The sequence below is a fragment of the Hemicordylus capensis genome, chromosome 2, assembly GCF_027244095.1.
Source record: "Hemicordylus capensis ecotype Gifberg chromosome 2, rHemCap1.1.pri, whole genome shotgun sequence".
NCBI classification, from domain to species: domain Eukaryota; kingdom Metazoa; phylum Chordata; class Lepidosauria; order Squamata; family Cordylidae; genus Hemicordylus; species Hemicordylus capensis.
In genome coordinates this window covers 364,877,891-364,898,420 of record NC_069658.1, presented here as the reverse complement: position 1 = coordinate 364,898,420, position 20,530 = coordinate 364,877,891, and the positions used below count along the sequence as shown (strand labels likewise).

Sequence of the window (20,530 nt, the reverse complement as noted above, 5' to 3'; positions counted from 1 at the left end):
AAACCTAGAAACACCAAATAAAGAAGAAACAGTGCAATTCTGGCGGAAATTATGGGACAATCCAATAGATTATAATAAAAAAGCAGGCTGGATGAAAGAGGTCAAAAAATGTAACCAACAAATGCAAGATCTAATAATAACACCAGAATTAATAAGTGAAAGACCAAAGAAAATTAAAAATTGGACTGCGCCAGGCGACGATGAACTGCACGGCTTTTGGCTTAAACACGTAACAAGCCTTCATAAACAACTATCAAAACAGTTCAATCACATTTTGCAAGGAGGTGATATTGAACAATGGCTAACAACTGGGAAAACTCATCTCATCATGAAACACTGAGCAAAAGGTGCAGTTCCAAGTAATTATAGACCAATAACCTGCCTGCCAACCATGCTCAAATGATTAACTAGAATAATAGCAGATGAAGTGATGCAACACTTATTAACTAACAAACAGCTTTCAGTTGAACAGAAAGGAAATTGCCCGAACACCAGAGGCACAAAAGACCAGCTGCTGATTGACAAAATGATTTTAGAAAACTGCAAGAGAAGAAAAACCAATCTAAGTGTTGCATGGATTGACTACAAGAAAGCCTTCGATTCATTGCCTCACACATGGATACTAAAATGTTTAGAAACAACTGGTGTCAGCAAAAACATTCAGATATTTATAAAAAAAGCAATGAGCATGTGGAGTACACAGTTAACAATCAATGGTGAGACACTTGGAAAGGTTAGCATTAGAAGAGGTATTTTCCATGGGGACTCACTATCCCCTCTGTTGTTTGTAATCGCCATGACTCCACTTTCACAAATACTAAACAAAACAGGCCTTGGATACCAAACATCTAAAACATCCAGTAAAATAAAGCATCTGCTGTACATGGACGATCTGAAGTTGTATGGAAAGTCCCAGTCAGAAATCGAATCACTGCTAAACACTGTCCGTATATTCAGTAGCGATATAGCAATGGAGTTTGGACTAGACAAGTGTGCTGCATTAATAATGAACAGAGGGAAAATAAGAAAAATAGAAGGAATAGAACTGCCCAATGGAAGCAAGATCAAGAACCTGGAAGAGAAAGAACATTACAAATCCTTGGGCATTCTCCAGGCTGATAACATTGCACACACTGAAGTTAAAAGAAAAATTGGAAGTGAATACATCAGGAGAGTTAGATAAATCCTCAAGTCCAAACTCAATGGTGGGAACACCATACAAGCCATAAACACCTGGGCTATACCTGTTATCAGATACACTGCAGGAATAATAGACTGGACCCAGGCAGAGCTAGAGACGCTGGATCGTAAGACCAGGAAAATCATGACCATCAATCATGCTCTGCACCCCCGCAGTGATGTAGATAGGCTATACCTCCCTCGCAGCTCAGGTGGAAGAGGAATGCTGCAAGTCCATCAAACAGTAGAGGAGGAGAAAAGAGGCCTTGAAGAATATATCAAGGACAGTGAAGAAGATGCACTTCAAATGGTCAAGAACGTGAAACTATTGAACACCAATGAAAGAAAGCAGGCCTACAAGAAAGAACAAGTCAAGAACCGAGCAGAAAAATGGAAAAATAAGCCCCTGCATGGTCAATAATTGCACAATATAAGTGGAAAATCAGACATCACCAAGACCTGGCAATGGCTTAAGAATGGTTACTTGAAGAAAGAAACAGAGGGTTTAATACTGGCTGCGCAAGAACAGGCACTAAGAACAAATGCAATAAGAGCCAAAGTCGAAAAATCCACCACAAACAGCAAGTGCCGCCTTTGTAAAGAAGCAGATGAAACCGTGGACCACCTAATCAGCTGTTGTAAAAAGATTGCACAGACTGACAACAAACAAAGGCATGACAAGGTAGCAGGGATGATACACTGGAACATCTGCAAAAAATACAAGCTACCTGTAGCCAAAAATTGGTGGGACCATAAAATTGAAAAAGTTGTAGAAAATGAAGATGCACAAATATTATGGGTCTTCCGACTACAAACAGACAAACATCTGCCACACAATACACCAGATATAACTGTAGTCGAGAAGAAAGAAAAACAAGTCAAAATAATTGACATAGCAATACCAGGGGATAGCAGAATAGAAGAAAAAGAAATAGAAAAAATCAGAAAATACAAAGATCTACAAATTGAAATTGAAAGGCTGTGTCAGAAAAAGACCAAAATAATCCCAGTGGTAATTGGCGCCCTGGGTGCAGTTCCAAAAGACCTTGAAGAGCACCTCAACACCATAGGGGCCACAGAAATCACCATCAGCCAATTATAAAAAGCAGCTTTACTGGGAACAGCCTATATTCTGTGAAGATATCTATAATTACATCAACAACATTGATAATAAGATTCAGCCACCCAAGGTCCTTGGGAAGGACTCGATGTCTGGATAAAACAAACCAGTCAATAACACCTGTCTGACTGTGTAAATAAATAAATAAATAAATAATAGGCAAAGGTAAGACAAATGAAGCCAATGGACTTAGATGTGCCCAACTGCATTGGGCAGTGATCTTCACTATGTTTCAAGTGGGGGCCACTTTGGGGAGGGGGAACCAACAATGTGAAAGCCATTTCCCACCAAGCTGACTTCTGAACAGTATTGATTTTCCTCGGTGCCAGGAGGGTCCTTTAAGAGAAACAGAACTCTCTTTTAAGAACTCTGTGGTGGGAAAGACTACACTTTTCAGCCCTCTGTGCATGTCTTCCAAGATAGTGCAGAGGCTCAAGATGGCTCTGTTTCCCCTACAGAAGCACCCCCACCGTATCCGGGCAAAGCACAGCACTGCATTGTAAGAATGGTCACCTCTGCTTGGTGCCAGGAGGACTGTGTAGAGTACTCAGCTTTGGCTGAAGTTTTTGCACGGGCCAAACAAACAATTAGTCAGGAACTGTACTTAGGGTGTATGTGGGCTGCCACTGCCCCCCCCCCCGCCCGGGCCTTACAGTGAAGCACACTGGCATAGGGACTGCAGCCCTACTCAGCCTAATCCTCTCCACCCAGGCATCTAGCTGAAGCTGAATGGGATTTGGATGTTGTCTGCCCCACTTTGTCCTGGGTCACAGAAGTAGAACATACAAAACTGACCTCTACTGGGTCAGAGACCACCGAGCTTCATATCAGCTGCACTGATCGGCAGTAGCTTCTCTAAGGTTTCAAGCAGGAGTCTTTCTCAGCCCTAGCTGGAGGTGCCAGGGATTGAACCTGAGACCTTTTGCATGCAAAGCAGATGCTCTGCCACTGAGCTGAGCCCTATCCTAGCCATGCAAGCAGAAACCAAGAACAGGGCATGTGGGAGGGCTAGGAGCTGCTAGTGTACAGGGTCAAAATGGCGCATCTGTCCATGCCCAGGTTGGTAAGTCATAATACACAATTATGTGTATTAGCAAAATGATCAAGGGGTAGGCTTTGAGACAAGCAATTCCGACTCTCCATTTCTCTTTCCCAGAAGAATTATGAGTGTGAGCATCACTAACTTCCTTTCAGCATCTGAAAAGACAAACTTCAGGAATTCTTATGCAGCTATTTTTAAATAAAGTATGTAAAACATATCATTGGGGTATGATTCATAAGCTACTCAGCTTGGTGTAGCCCTGTTGAAGTGGTATCCCATGATTCATGTGGTGACCTCTTACAAACTAGGAAAACAGCTTTAGTGTGGAAAGCTTTTTTATTTTGTGGTCAGTCATACAAGCTGCCCCCACCCCCTGGGGAATGGTGTATCAGGCATCCTGGCACATGAATCAGAACCTGAGGGTAAAAGTTCATGACTGATTTATGTGAAATGCTAATTACAGGTGTATGTGCTTGGTTTCAATGGTCAATTTTTCTTGGCAAAATCATTCTTCATCATCTTAAGAGCCCCTGGTGGCGCAGTGGTAAAACTGCCGCCCTGTAACCAGAAGGTTACAAGTTCAATCCTGACCAGGGGCTCAAGGTTGACTCAGCCTTCCATCCTTCTGAGGTCGGTAAAATGAGTACCCAGAATGTTGGGGGGCAATATGCTAAATCATTGTAAACTGCTTAGAGAGCTCCGGCTATAGAGCGGTATATAAACGTAAGTGCTATTGCTATTGCTATTAAGGTTAAAAAATAATAAGCTGCAATTAATTCCCATACTTTTATATAATTCAGTACATGGACATTTGTGAAACTGGAGATTATTTGGTGGGCACACATATGACAGCTGAAGTGTTTCTAAACTTGTCCATTAACAACTGAATGGACCAGAGGGTTGACCAGAGAGCACTTTGGCTGAAGACACAAAATAAATTTGTGACAAATGCCAGTTCCAGTGAGTATGCACTGCTCTGACAAGTAGCAAACTGTGAGGGGAACATGCAGAATATGGATTCGGATACTACCCTCCAACAGGGGCAGATCTACTATTGAACAAACATGTACAATGAATACAGGCCACCACTAGGGGCCAAATTTCTGACTTAAATCATAATTTCCCCATAGGAATCAATGGGAAACTCAAAATATTAATAACTCCTGAATGGCTGGGCAGAAAACTCTGAAATTTCACTCGATGCTCCTACATAATTGTAGGAGTGGACGTTTAAGGAGATCAGTCCACCTGTTGGTTTTTTTAAATATTAAAACAGCTTTTAAAAAATCATTAAAAATCCACAAGTGGACTGATCTCTTTGAACATCCCTGCATTTAATCCTACCGTCATGTGCTGCTCCCATATAAATTTTGAGAACTTTCTGCCCAGCCATACTGGAGTTATAATATGAGGTGCAAAAAGTGGGGGGGGGGACTTCTTGCTTTATATGAAAGCAAGGAACAGTTTCCTGCAAATGAGACTTGGATGATGGACAGAGTGGGAGGTTAAATTCCAGAACTTTTTGTCTCTTTCTGCCATGAAACAAAGCAGATATGATACTTTGAAACAGTTACAGGAACTTAAAAAAAAACTCATTAAAAATCAACGAGTAAACCAATGAATGTCCTTGAAAGTCTGCACACTTAGTTTTCTGTGAGTGGTCTGAAAAGGCCAACGAGCTAGAAATAGAACCAAGCAGCCACTTCCATTAGCAATAAATGATTTGCTTCTTAAGGATCTATTTCCATGCTGATGATGTTTCACATGTCCTGAAGCAAAACAACTTTGATGTTCCTTACCTCACACCATACTTTTTGTTATTAGTTTGTTGCTTGTAAGAAACCATTAATTGCTTGATGCTTTTCAAGCCAAGCAGTTTCCTACTAAGAATGCACGTTGTGATGGTAATGCCTCTCATTCTCTAGGAAAGAAACCACATGGTTACTCTCTTTAGCAGTAAAGCACTTACCTCTGTGTTGGTGATGTTAATATTGGAAGCTTTTCACTTCCCTTTTTTTGAAACAGTGCAATAATTTATGTTCTTTAGGTAAAGGTAAAGTGTGCTGTCAAGTCGGTGTCAATGCCTGGCGACCACAGAGTCCCGTGGTTGTCTCTGGTAGAATACAGGAGGGGTTTACCATTGCCTCCCCCCGTGCAGTATGAGATGATTCCTTTCAGCATCTTTATCATTGCTACAGGTGTCTGGGAAACATACCAGTGGGCATTCGAACTGGCAACCTCTGGCTTGGTAGTCAAGCCATTTCCTTACTTTGCATTATTCCTTACCTTGCATCACAATTTTGGTTATGAGTTTATTTTCTGCAACTTGGTGGAATCTATGATTTTTAAAGCTTTTCCAGATGATTCCCAAAACCAAGCTTGTCTTATTGTTGGGATGTGCAGAATATTCCGAGCTTGAAACATCCTGGAACAGGCTCAGAACAGGCCATTTAGTGTGTCCTGAGTTCAAAACAGAACACCCTTCAAATGAAAGGCCTGTTTCGAGCTTGGGATGGAATGTCATTCCATTCCTCATTCCAAGTTTGAACATTTTGAGTGTTCCAAGTGCCATTTGGGAGGCCTAAAGTGTTTTCCCCTTCCTGATTGGTTTTGGCACTGGCTTCTGATTGGCGTGCAATCTCCTTGCTTCTTGATTGTCTTATTATCATACAAATCAACTTGATTTGTATGTTATCATACTGGATCTGTATAATAACAACTCTCTATTAGTGCATCATAATAGAGAAACCACAGGCAATGTCATAATTGCCCCCTGCAGGGGTATAGTCAAAGTGTCATCCTTCAGCAATAGGGAGAAATGTAGCTGGTGGGCACCTGTCTATACTATGAACATATATGTATTTTATGCCAGACCTATCCTGAGAATTCTAGTTTGGAGAGAGTGTTGATAGTTTTCACAGTTATTCTTCTTCTTGAAATTCCCATTCATCCCTATGGGGAAATTATCTGATGGGGCCCATGGTCAATTCTTGCACACAGGTCCCTTCAGAGCTTGTTATGCCACTGCTCCATATAGCTGCAACTTGCAAGATAGTAAGGTCGTACACACGACCGAAATTGTGGGCGGGATGGAGGGCTGAGCCTTCCTGCACATGATCACTTTTGGTCTGCAGTCTCTGTCACTTGCCTGGCACACAATCAGTGCCACGATGAGTAGCAGAGCAAGGAACTGAAGGAGAAAGTCCTCTGGCATCCCTCAATGCACTACAACAGGAGCACACTGAGGTGTGGTCAGGCATAGAGCATTGAGGGATCCTTCCTCGGCTGGGTGCTCTTGCTGCCTGGCTCTGTGCGCACACATATGACCCCAAACCTAGGGTTAAGAGCTCATGCTTTTAAACCCAGGTTAAAGCCTGGGGTAAATTTCCAGGCTTGGGGCTGAGGCAGTGCCAAGATTGGACTTGATCCTGGCAGTGCACACGGGCAGCCAAGGCCAGGCCAGGCTGCCCAAACCTGGGCTTGACTGCCCATGTAAATAACCTCATTGTTGCTCATTCCTTGCTCCCCTGAGAGTTTGAGTGGTGGTGGTGCCAGCTGGACTTGGTTTCCTTTGGTTGAGAGAACACTGGAGACCTTGGCCATCTTTGTAGTATTTATTATTTACAAACATATAAACAGAACACATATGGAAACAAAGAGGCATCCCTACAAAGCAGCAAATTAGCTTCCTCCTATTAGATCCTTAGAGAGAGAGAGATCCTGCATCCTGAGGTTATTTATACACATGCACACACCCCTCCTAAGTTGGAGGGGTATAATCTTCTTCAGCCCCTGAGGGCAATCTTCTCTCAAAAGATATCTCCAGCCATCAGAAGACCATTTCCTAACCCACTGATGAATCATCAACAGAGCATTCTGTACTATAATATTAACTAATAATCTGTTTAACCAACTCAACTCTATGTTGAATGACTGGGATATCCAACTAGGATATATTTGCCTTCTCAGGTTGGGGGAATTCTGCCAGTCATTGTTATGGGATTCATTTTGCTCATTTTCCAAGTAGGATTTCTCTCAACAAGATTGTTTTGAATCAAGGCTGCTTGTACTCCAACACAAGAAGTAGCAAAGGAGGGTAGGGTCTTGGCTCTTTAAAGGCACACTTTTGCTGTAGGGCCTTTCTTTTTTACGTTTTGAAGCCTGTACCTATGGGTGGTTTTGCCACCTCTAGTAGACCAAACAGAGGAGCAGGCAAAAGCACAGTGCTAAGAGGCAGACAAAAATGTCAGCCCAACTCTGTGCCATAGCCAGGCCTAGCCACACACATCCTGCTTCTGTCCAGGATAGTCACAAATTCCTGAGGGCTGTGAAACTTGTGGCATCCATGCCATAGGCTGGGCATCCTTTTTGAACTGCTCATCTATGTAAAGAATAATGCTTTTTGTATACCTTGTTTTTTATACTTTCTGCTAACATAATGTTGAAGATAGCATTTTGAATGGCATGAGAGTCTTAAGCAGCCCAGATTCAACTACTAATTCTTGAAGGTTCCAAAGACTGTTACACACCCGAGAATCCACTTGCAATTAGGATGGCTCCCATCAAATGACACATTTTTTCCTGTTGTTAAGAGAATCTGTGCTGACAATGCAACACTCCCCAGAGAAATAAATTCAGATATGCTGCCCAATCCTATGCATGTCTACTCAGAAGTAAGTCTCACTGAGTTAAGGGGGACTTGCTCCCAGATATGTGTGCATAGGACTTCAGCCTTAGACCCATTGATATGAATTGACTAAGCATGTTGTTTTTAACCATAACACTAAAAATGCATTTTAGGATATATTCAAAATGCAAAATTCTAAAAATGTTTCTACAATTATTTGAACTCTTTGAGCAAGAATGTTATTATAGATATCTCTGTGTTAGCCTTTAACAAACTAGTAAAAACATTTTTTAAACAATAGGCCAAAATGTAATGCACATTTAACTCAGTGTTGGATTGCGGCTGATGTGTGTGTATCTGTGTGTGTACACACACAGACACACGCACACACACACCTTGTTGTCTCATGAGTAGATTGAAACTGAAACTTGAATACCTAACACTGGACAATCCTTGGACAATCAACATGGTTGATTGTTGCAATGCAGCCAAGAAGACAGATGTCTGAGTTTTCTCACATAAAGTCTTTCTTAAAGGTTGTATCTCTTACAATGACTAGAAGTTGAAAGATAATGTTATTGTTGGCTTTTTAGCAATGAGAGGGGAGAGTACCTATTTTCCAGACTGGAGGGATATGAGAGTTTAGATATCAGATGAGATATCAGATGAGAATTTACCATGGACGAATAAGTCCCTCTTTTGCCCTAACATCTCTTGTAGTCAGGGAGTAAGAATGTATTATCTTGGTTCCTAAGAAGCCCCATTTCCTTGGTAGATCTTTCTCTGTTCTTGTCTGAGTGCATGAGACTGCTTGCCTATATTGATCCAGGAGGAATAAATGCTACAGCAGAACCACATCACTCTGGAAGGACAAATGGTATGTTGAACATATTCTCTGTGGGATGTAATGGGAAATTGGAAGTACTGAAGGTAAGCACTCATTTATAATTAAGCCCTCTTCCAGCTATTAACTGGTATAACTGACCCACCTGACTTCCCTGTAATTAGAAATCCTCTATCCACACACCCCAATATTCCAGGAGCCATCATGGCTACAACTTCCTTGATTACTTGTAAAAGATTACTCAGAGGAGAAATTGTCATGACTTTAATAAGAGACTAGTGAAACAAAGTTGCCTTTCAGATGACATACTGTTAGAAAGCTATATATAATTCAAGCTTCAGTCTGCATCTCATGAAAGTAAATGCCAGCATTCCCAGTTGATCTGAACAGATCAAGGTACCATGCTCTTTGTGCTTTGTGTGGGATATACTGAGATCTCTACATTTCAGTAAGACAATTTAGACAGATTAAATGAAATACTTAGTTAACTGTGCAGATTGCTGGTAACAAGAAGGCTGTGTACTGCTTCATAAAAATGTGTGAAACCTCTGCATCTTAGAGTCAATTCACACATTTATTATGTATCATATTTATATACGACCCCATATAAAACCTCTAGACAGTTTATAATTAAAACATGCATATACATCACTTGATTTCTTATCACTTGATTACTTGGAAGTTGAATACGTGACTCAGGTCAATGGGAAAATGTACCTGAGTGATGATGCAATGGAAGTCCTTCTGGTTTTTATTGAGTGACAGCTCATTTCCTTTGCAAAAGGAGAAAAGGAGCTGCAGTTGGGAACACCAATGGGAGGCAGCACAATTGCACCTCAGACCCTGCAGCTCCATTTCTTCAAGGCAAATGTAGTTGCTTCTCATGAGCATGAGGAGCAATTATGTTTGCCTTGGATAAATTTCTTGATTAGCTGAAAGTCCCTTTTGCTGGTCAATGACCGAATAAACTTATCTATCTGAAAGTCCCTAGAATTATGCCTACCCATGCAACAGCCTGTACTGCTGGACCTGTCAATTGAGTATGTGGCTTGTCCGTCTATAGTATACTATATAATCTATGCATAAGGGCTGGTGAACAAAGGCATATCAGTAGCTGCTTTCTGCGTTTCTGCTTGGAGTGCATTACCAGAAGTGTACAAAATGGCCCTGGAAAGTCAGGTGCCTTTTCCTCCCTTATGCCCCCATGAATGTTGCCTTTTCCTCCATGACTGGCTGATCCCGTTTTCTCCATGATGCCACAAGGCTATGCAGACTGCACGGCTCATGTTGGTTCTACAATTACTCCCATCAGCCACATTCATAAATCAAGTCAGATGCCCCCAGAACATGTGGATAGTGGAGATCCGATGGGTTGCATGAACACACATCTGATGGCTGAAATAAGCACCATCCAGATGAGAGGTACCTTGCTGTGTTTGAGTGTTCCTATATAGCCTGTATGGAGTTCATAGTTTAATCAGTACAGAAAAGTGTTTTTGAAATCTGAGACTTCCCATAGAATGTTTACAAAGAAGAAAGTCCCAGATACCCTCCATTCTTCACCCTGAGCTCAAAGTGTGCAGAGCATTCAAATATTCATGGCCACAGGGTTGTCTCTACTTCCTTCTTCAATATGAAAAGGGGAGAGACTAATGTCAGGATGGGATGAAGTTTGTCCATGTGCCTCCCTCCAATTGTCTGTATCACTGTACTTCTTTATACTGGTTTGTCTGCCCAGGCAGCCCTTTTCTCTGTAATACCATGGCCAGAGATTGACTCTGACAAACATCCAGGCAAATCCAACAAATCTGGAGCCTTGTGCACTCTAAGATTGTGATTTTTCACTGTGCTACCATCCTACATGAGGTTATGCTACTTCCAATATATATGGAACACACACACACTCATGCTCCCTAAGCACCACACATGGGGATGGAATGGGAAGGAGTGTGTCATAGGCTGTGTCACTATGAGATTGCAAAGGTCCCATCATGAGTCTGCTGCAGGACCACAGAATCACCCCGTTTAGTTGATTTAGGCATTGCATAGGGAAAATCATTATAAAAATACAACCATCTGCATATACTACTGTGCTGAAGTACTCAGAAGTAATCATCGACCCATTATTATGACCATTCAGCCATTATATGGAGGCATAAAAGCTTAAGAATCTAGTGCTGCTTCCTGACATGGATTTTGTGTGTGTGTCCCCCCCCTCCCCGCCTTGTGGTATCTGGGATATTTAGAGTAGTATCAGAAAGGCATGACAAACGGCCTCTAAGCCCAGAGGGGTGATGAAAAACCCAGTAGCTTTCTCTGCTGATATTGGTATAATGCAATTTCAGTTGGTTCTGTAATAGATTTGCTGCTATGAATCTAGGATGAAGTAGGTAGATAAATAATGCACACAGCCAGTAACCCCTGAGAGAAAATCTTGTCCTTCTGTTGCCTACAAGCTAGATGTAATGCTGATATGTAAGTGATCACAGGAATCAGAATAAACTTTGGATATTCCCATTGTATCATTTAAGAGATGGTCACAGTGGATAAAACAGTGATGAGAGAGAGAGAGAGAGAGAGAGAGAGAGAGAGAGAGAGAGAGAGAGAGAATGAGAACACAGTAGTCTTTTCAAATTAGGTAAGAAATCTTTTTTTTTTAATAAGAAAGCAGAACAAGCCTACAGTTTCCCACAGAGATAAAGACATTCCATGTACATTTCTTCAATCGGAAGGCTACCATACTGATTTGATCTGGGATCAGAGGCATTGCTAATAGCCAAGAGAGGCAGGACCATCAAAAATACCAAGCAAAGATGAAGGTGATGCTTCCATGGGTACCAAGGCTTCTCCAAGCTCAAATCCTTTCTTTACAATCAAGCAATATCTGTGTCCATTTGGAATCTCAGCTTTTAGTTCCTCAAGTAGAACTTCTGCTTCTTTAGGACATATTTGATAAAAGGTCTCCATAATCACACCTGATGGGGCATAATTTCATCTCTTTTCTTTAAAAATGAGCCAGCATTTATTAAAAGACAGAGTGAAGGGACAGCTATATCTGTTCCCTTGATAACGGACTTGGGGTGTTGTTGCTGGGCAAAAAGTAGTGTTGACCTTGGATTTGTAACATGAAGTTCTCCCATAGGAGTACTTACTTGCTTAATTGTCTGTTTAAACCTCCCATTATTTGGCTGATGGGCGGGTGATGGTGGGAAAAGGCCCATTTTTAACTGGGCACATTCATGGATGGTCCTAGGACATAGCCAGGGCTGTGTATATTTCATGAGCTTATGTGAGTACAGAAACCATGCAGAAAGTGTGCCGAGTGCTAAATTCAGGATATCAAGAGTCTCTGTAGTTATATTTTATAAAAGAAAATGCTTGGTAAAAATTTCCAGAGCCAAAGTGAGGTTCAGTAACTTTTCCAGTAATCAGAGGAAAGGCCTCTGAGGGCCAAGGAGCAGAACACTGTGCTAATAAAGTCTGTGTTCATAGAGGACGGATCTATCAGTGGCCACCCTCAGTGCTAGCTAAAAGGAATCTCCATGTTGAGAGGCAGTTGAGCTGATTACCCAGCACTGTGGACACACCATTGGGATGGCCATCGTCTTCATGCCCTGTTTGTTGGCTTCCAGGGCTACTGCTCACAACAGGATGCCGGACTAAATGAACCTTGGTCTGATCCAGCAGGGCTCTTCCTATGTTCTTATATGCAAATATGTTTAATTTACATAGTGCATTCAGGTCACAGAATACAGTTTTTTCTTGGTGCAGAATTCTGATTGATTGATTTTAGCAGCACAGTGTGCACACAGCCCTGGGCATGGCTAAGGCAGAGTAATGGGAATTCTAACAGCAAAGATACATAAGGCATCTGGCTTGCCACTGGTGGAAAGAAGAAGCTGGACTAGATGAACCCTCCCTTTCATCCAGCAGCAGGGCTCTTCTGACGTTCTTAAGCAAACATTTAGGCATAAGAGGACGAGAGATCGGAAAGGAAGTTAGCTGCTTGTAAAGCATGCGCCCCAAGATCACCACCTTCTGGTCTTTCATGGGCTGGACTTGGGTTTCAGAGACTCAGGGGTGAGATACTGTAATGCCCAAGGGAAGGTTGCCTGACATTCACATAAGAAAAAGAGAGTTCAGTATAAAAACAGGATTCCACTCCCCGCCCCTCTGAAAATGTTTCCCAAATAACAGTTACATTTTTAAAAAGGAATAAAAGAAACCAAGAGCATAAAAATATTTTTGAGGCTTAAGTTCACTCTACAGGCTTCCAAAGAGAGCAGCCATGGCTCCTACTGTACAACAAAAAGAGTTATACAGAGTTTCAATATAGAGATCTTTCTCTCATTCATATATATATATATATATATATATATATATATATATATATATAATATTATAATATATATGTATATATTTATAGGTATGTATATATTTATAATGCAGTGCTTCTAAAATAGCCGTGCCTGCTTCTTCAGCTCGTTCCTCTTCCACAAGGCCAGGCGGTCAAACTCAGCAATGGTCATGCCAAACACCTGGTAAAATTCCTCTGGTGACAGGTGGCGCTGGAGAGAAAACAGAGTGTCAGGTTGCGCAGGTGTGACTAATGTGCGAGTTTGATGGCATGCACATGCATATGGAATTACTGTGAGGCTGTGTGAGTGATTGTGAGTATCTGAGAGTGCTTCTGACTTGCACTGCTCTATCCTCACGCTGTGTTACTGAGTTATTTGAGTGCAGGAGGAAAATGGCACAGGAGCCACTGATCTCCTACAGGTCTCTGTGTGTATGTATGGGAGAAAGAGAGATAGATAGATCTACGATCATGACATAATTTATCAAGCAGGGCGACTCAGATATGTCATATTAGGATATCTATTTTATTGAGCACTGTCACAATGTGTGCAATAATAATGTTATTATGCTATGATGCATTTCGGTTATCAATCCCAGTTCCCTGGATTTTCCATTGCAAGGAGGTGTAGGCATCCTTGGGTGCCACCAGCAGGAAGTATTTGTAAAATGTAGAAAGGTTGTGCTCACCATGGAGGGGGATGCTGTATGCAACTCAGTCCTACATGGCCAAATGATTAGTGTGCTCAGCTGCTAAACTGTCACATCTAAATCACCCTTGGAGTGCAGCTAGAGCACTCCCAAACAGATGCACATCTAACCCTACATCCTGAAAACACCCAAAGAAGTTGGTTCCATTGGCCTCCAAAGCAGTTTATCCTTACAGTTAGGCAGTTTCACTGAGTGTTTAACAGAAATCTCCCTCCCGGTAATTTAAAACCACCACAGTGTATTGTGTAGCTGCAATATACATGGGAGCATGTTTCAGTGTATGGCCATAAGCATGTGCAGAATATCTACAGACCACAATCAACCCCACTCCCTAGCCAGTGGTTGCCTAGTTACCTCCATCCCACAGAAATGTGCTAGAAGGTTAGAGCCAGTGTTGCATAGTGGTTAACAGACTGGGCTGTGAACAGGGAAGCCCTTGGTTCAACTTTTGATTCTGCCATGAACTCACTACGGGTGCTTAGGCAAGCCACTCTGTCTTCGCCTCAGACACGGTAGCTTACAGATTGTGCAGCACCCACCAATCCAAGAGTGGGGCATGCACACTGGTTCTGTTTGAGTCCACACTGGAAGCAAGCGCAGAAAGGTTCCTTGACTCTTAAAGAATTCCATCATTGCTGAGGCAATGCTTCTCCCATTGGAGAAGCAATGGGGAAATTGTTACTGCAACTTCCAGTATGGGGAAATTGTTACTGCAGTGCTGAAAGCTGAAACCCTAATTCTTAATTCTTAAAAGCCACAGAGCTTAATTCTTAAAAGCCAGTGTGGACAGGGTTTGGATTCAATTGGACTAGTATACATGCCCCACTCTTGGATTGGCAGGGTGCTGTGCAGTCTGTAAGCTGCTAACTGTAATGTGAGCTATTAATACCAGCCTACAGCGCACTCTTGCTGTTAAAGTTACTGAGATAATGTACGTGAAAGGCTTTGAACATTCTCAAGTGCTACATAAATACAAAGTGTTACTAGGTTTTGAGTCACAAAATGTCTGCATATAGTTCAAATATGCTTAACGGAAGGAGTTATTTAACATCTTTGGGGGCTGCAGAAAGGGAAGATGGCTCAAGGTACAGAAAGGAATTGATGGCCTTGCACAACTAGCAGCTCAGAGCAGACCCAGACACCAGCAGGTAGCCTTCCCAACTGTCCCTTATTATGCGGGAAGTCCCGTATCTAAGGCAAAAATCTCTTGTCCCGAATGGGAAGCTGTTCCCCACCCCCCACCCCGCCCCATGATTGGCAGAGCCTGGGGCTATCTCTCATCCCTCAGTGCATTTGCATGGAGCCCTTTGAAGTCCAAACTTGCAGGAGCAATTGCCTGGGTTTATTGACATCTTCCAAGTGGCTAATAATTTACTTCTCAAATGTAAATAGACCCACAGACTCCTGCTAACTGACTCACCATGAGAGAGAGAGAGAGAGAGAGAGAGAGAGAGAGAGAGAGAGAGAGAGAGAGAGTAAACCTGGGGGATTCTCTCAATTTTTCACCTGAAGCTTGCTCTATGTCTAAGTGGGATGGTCTGTGGGAACAAAAAACTTTGTGAAATCATGGGGCTTGAGCTGTTGTTCTGTTGTGGTGGTGGTTACAACTGCAATGTGACTGAGTCCAGCCAGAAGGTGGAGAGCTTCTGCTGCTCACTCACCTGGAGCTTCCTGTGGGTGTCATCATTACTCCTGGAGGCGAAAAGAGCTCCTGCAAGTCAGTGACTGTGGGGTAGCCAACTTGGGGCTCTTTGGCTATTGCTGGACTATTGCTCCCATCGTTCCCAGCAGTTGTGGCTCAGGATGATGGCAATGATAGTCCAGCGGCAGCTGGAGAGTCCCAGGTTGGCTATCCTTGCTCTGGGGAATAGTTAGGCCCGGATGAGCAAAAGGTAGGTAGGGATCTGCTTGTAGGTTTCTGGCTAATGCATGCATGGTTTTGACTCCAACCTTTCTTCTTAACATTATTTATTTTGTTTTAAGCACTTTATGACCCTCCCCTCCACTCTCCCCTCACCCCGTGTGCTTCTGCAACAGTGACCAGAACAGCTTACAGAACATCCATGATGAAGTGTAAAATACTTGCAGGTGGGCATTTTATTCCTTTTGCTATGTAAACTATTTTGAGAAGCTTTTGGTTGAAAAGCGGTATAACTCGAATATGTTCTAAATAATAACAATGTTGGCAATGTTGGCATTATTCAATAGCATATTATTCAATAACATGACGAGGACATCTGAGGGGTCCCTGCTGCGGGTGCCAACAATAAGAGAGGCCCGGCTGTTGTGCACTCGGGACAGGGCCTTCTCTGTTGCTGCTCCTAGACTCTGGAATGCTCTCCCAGTGGCCATTCGTTCCTCGGACTCCATCACAGCTTTTAGAAAGCTTGTACGGACTTGGCTTTTTACCCAGGCTTTTACATAATCGTTTCTACTGCTGCTTCAGTGTGTTTTTATCTGTTGTATTGTTTTTATGCCTGTTTTTATATGTTTTTCTACTTTTTAGCTTGATGTTTTTATTGTCTTTTTATTGTATGTTTTAACTTTTGTAAACCGCCTTGGGGTGGTCTTTTAATGAAAGGCGGTATATAAATGCATAAACAAACAAACAAACATCATTAATACTCAGGCTCTTGATTACCACTGCATACACCTGCCCCTCCAGCCAGCCCCCCCCCAGCCCCCCAACTTGTGACCCTCATTCTGGGAACAAAACATTGGCAACCCAACCAGAAGGGACGCTGGGAGATTTGACTCACCTCTAGCCGGGTTCTGTCCACATCTTTGGGCAAGCGATTTCTCCCCCTTGTTGTCACCAGAAGCAGCTCATAAGGGTATATCTGTAGAGGGCAATAGAAAAATAGATTGCTGGGTCACAGTTCTTTGGTCCGTAAACAAGAAAAGAGTAAGACAATGACAGCAAGCTTTGAGGAGATGTGTAAGTAGTAACAGAGACACACACACATATTTATTTAAGCCTTGATGCTTCACTTGATCATAGGTTACCCATTGAGCTTGTTTATATGGCCCTATCTCTTGATGTTACCGTTGCTACTTGCATGGCAAAACTGCAGTGCAAGCTGACACACAGCAGCACAAGAAATGCTGCAGTGATGGCCGTGTGTCTTGGATACCTGAATGGCTTGAGTCTTGGATACCTGAAGGGAGTACCTGCTCCCAAATGATCGCTCACGAAACAAGGTCATCACTGGGAATTCTGCTCTTTGTCTCGAAATGTAGAAAGAGTTGATTGTCATGCAGTTGGGACAGGGCCTTCTCGGTTATTGCATCTCCTTGGCTTCTCTTGCTGCCTCTTTCAATTCAAGTGCATGAGCTCCTATGTCCAGTGTACATCAATGTGCAATTGCGAGGGCAACTGCAAAAACTACATAATCATCACCTCCTCGGAGCAGACACAGAGTGAAACTTGGTAACCGCTAGATAATATCATTCCAGGTTGATGCTGCCCTAGCAGCATCAGGCCTTTGGCTTATCCAGTTCTATGATTACAGCAATTATGTCAAAAATTGCCTGAAAGCACAAGGACGTAAAAGCTGCTCATAACAGAGACCAGAGAAATAGAAGGAACCCAAGAATCTGAGAATGAGTTTTGATCTTCGGACCAGGCAGGACAATATTTCCACAACTGGAGAGCATGAATGCTCATTTTGAGTTGCCACTGGGGACTGAATGTGAAGTCCAGGTGTGTGGCACAGAAGTTTCCAGCAAAAGGCCTCTCTCTTTTCCTCTCACTGTTTGTTCTCAAATCCCCACCTTCCCTAGTTCCTCTTTTCCTGCCTCTCACTTCATTGTTGATAACAGCCACAGCATTCAGTGCCTCTCCACTGCAAACAGACTCGACTGACTTCCCCTAGAACTCCACCTTACACCCCTGAGAATGCTTCTATCCAAAAAGGAGTGCATGAAAGAGCACCCTTGGAAGCACACAGAGGAAGATAAGATTTTCTTCTCGCCTGCTGTCCATACAGCTTCTGTGTTCAGCATTTGAGACCAGCTTAGGTGAGTTTCCAAAGAGAATGGACACAGGGTTCTAGAACTCTACAGGATTCCCGGGAAAGTGATACCTTGTATTCTGTAAGAAAGAGAAAGAGAGAGAGAAGGCGGGGGAGGTCAGTCTCCAATTCTGTTTTTGCAGTCATAAGATCTTTGCCATTTTTAGACTCTGTTTGGACTATTAGATGAAACCTTCAAAAACAAACTGTTGGATGCTATGGTAATGCAATAAGGGGCATTTATAATGACCTATGGGACTATGACTCTCTTGAACAAAGGAGAACCCTTTAAAAGGAGGGGAATCTGGCAAACCTTGTATCACATTCACAGATATCACATTTGCTTTAATTTCTACATGGTCTACTAGTTGTTAGCCTTCAAGCTGGCAGTTTCTGTAAAAGGGTGGTCTATATTCAGTAAAAGGATGGTCTATAATCTGCAAAAATAAAATAAAATAAAATAAGTTCCTGCCCCCAAGTTATCCTATGTCATTAACCTGTATATGCATATTTGCCTATATTTCTTTAGTTTGCACAATTTACTCCACTTCTTTTTTCTTGGTGTGGGGAACTAAGCTGTAGAGGGAGCTGAAGAGCTACCCACTGAAAATCCTATTCCCTTCTTGTTTTTGACATTTCACCAGAAGTTGACTGCACACTTTCAAGCCTGTCTTCACATTTATGAGGGCTAGAAACTTGGGGACTCAGACAAAACAGAGCATTTGTAAGCAATCCTGTTACTTTCAGTATGAAAGATTTAAGCTTCTGTTTGTCATAGAAACCAATGGGATTTAAAATGGCTTAAATCTGGCTAGATCCTGCCTATGCTTAAAAATAAATAACTAAAGCTGAGATTATGACTTATCTTTGCCAGCCACACACAGTCCTGTCTGTATGCATATCTGGATGAGATTCAGCTTGCAGTAACCAGTTCTGTTGCTTTCTTTCCATACAGCTTTTCCCAGAAAGCTATGGATGGGTTTGAATGATACTTCATCCACTGGATTGAGCCCATAGGATAAGGAGTATCCATGCCGTAAATGTGCATGCCCCTTCCCTCACCCCCTGGTGTGCAGGTGTGTCCTTTGTTGATCTCAGGGAGGGGTGGTTGTCTCGACTGTTCTTCTACATGTGACCCAAATACTAGTTTAAACAAATGTTTGAGTCACGTGTAGAGTGGTTTGGACAAACCACTCCAATGGGCAAAGTATCGCCCCAAATGGCCTTTATTTGCCTTATATCCCAGATATACTGAAATACTCTCTCTAGTAACATTAACTCTTGTAGAAGAAGACCAATGAGCACCCCTTGATCAAGGACACTGGTATAGAATCCTGGAGCACACATTTGGGATCCCCCAAAGCTTCTAATTTTAGCTTCATCCACTAACCTCGCATCCCCCAGTTGACAGCGTTCGTGCTGTCGTAGTGGAAGAGTTCAGCACTAGGAGGCTGCAGAGAAAATAAAAATACAGAGAAAAGCGTGACCAGCATATTGGGAAATTTTGTTAAATATTCTTCTCTTGTATATCTGCTTCCATCAGTGGGTGCCTGGAAAATGTTAGTTGGTAAATGAAAGAGATCTTAAATATTTGCTGTGGGTGGGAGATGCCAGGATAGGACAATATTTCGATATAGTAGTTCAAGTTATTGGTCTTAGACCAGGTAAACTGAAGTTCAAATTCCTGTTCAGCCACAAAGCTGACTGAGTAACATTATGCCAATCACTGTCTCTCAGCCTAGCCTGCCTCACAGGGTTATTGTGAGAATAAAAGTGTGGAGGACCATAAGATCTGGATGAAGGGTGGGGTAGAAATGTAATCCATAATACAGCAGAACCTTGATATTTGCAGGGTTCTGTTCCAGGCTGCAGCAGCGGATATAGAGAAACTGTGAATATCGAGTTATGGGATCCTATAGGATTGTGTGGGTTAAGTTCCCGGTCGGTCAAATATCGGCCAACTTTCATGAGGGGCATGATGATGATGATGATGATGATGATGATGATGATGATGATGATTTTGATTTCTATACCACCCTTCCAAAAATAGCTCAGGGTGGTTTACAAAGAGAAATAACAAACAAACAAGATGGCTCCCTGTCCCCAAAGGGCTCACATTCTAAAACAAAACATAAGATAGACACCAGCAACAGTCACTGGAAGTACTGTGCTGGGGGTGGATAGGGCCAGTTACTCTCCCCCTGCTAAATAAAGAGAATCACCACGGTAAACGGTACCTCTTTGCCCAGTTAGCAGGGATTTCTTACTGTGTTCTGCTGCTCCCCTGGAGTCATGCTGTGCCCCTAAGTTGGCCGAAAATCAGCCATAAATCAGAGTTTTGTCCCCCTGCCTAATTTTTTTAAACAAAGACAGGAGCCATTTTGTAGCTTCATTAAAGAACATGGCAGCTGGAAATGACCTTGCAGTCATTTTCGACCACCTCCAACCCACGAGGTTACCCCCCCCACCCCCCGTGTATGCCGTCGGGTATATTTTTCTTGGCTGTGGACATGCGAATCCGCAGATAACAAGGTCCACCTGTATGAATGAAGCAGTGAAACAGTCTGTTGGGCAGGGGGTGGGGGGAGCCAAGAGATATATCCCAAAGATCAAGGAGGCATCTTTCTGAGCCATTTTT

The 20,530-nt window shown here is 42.6% G+C and overlaps 1 protein-coding gene across 12 annotated transcripts in view; it reads right to left on the bottom strand.

The window, feature by feature from the left end:
- Window positions 1-11,446: 11,446 nt before the first annotated feature.
- The window catches only part of ABLIM3 (actin binding LIM protein family member 3), a 196,378-nt gene continuing 187,294 nt past the window's right edge, over window positions 11,447-20,530 (bottom strand). For all 12 annotated transcript variants that reach the window (XM_053297264.1, XM_053297267.1, XM_053297266.1 and 9 more), the window contains 3 exons: window positions 19,283-19,343; window positions 16,639-17,972; window positions 11,447-13,380 (listed from right to left, as the gene is read on the bottom strand). In XM_053297264.1, coding sequence (XP_053153239.1) covers window positions 17,896-17,972; window positions 19,283-19,343 — 138 coding nt within the window. In that variant the 3' untranslated portion in view covers window positions 11,447-13,380; window positions 16,639-17,895. The remainder of the gene's footprint in view (window positions 13,381-16,638; window positions 17,973-19,282; window positions 19,344-20,530) is intronic.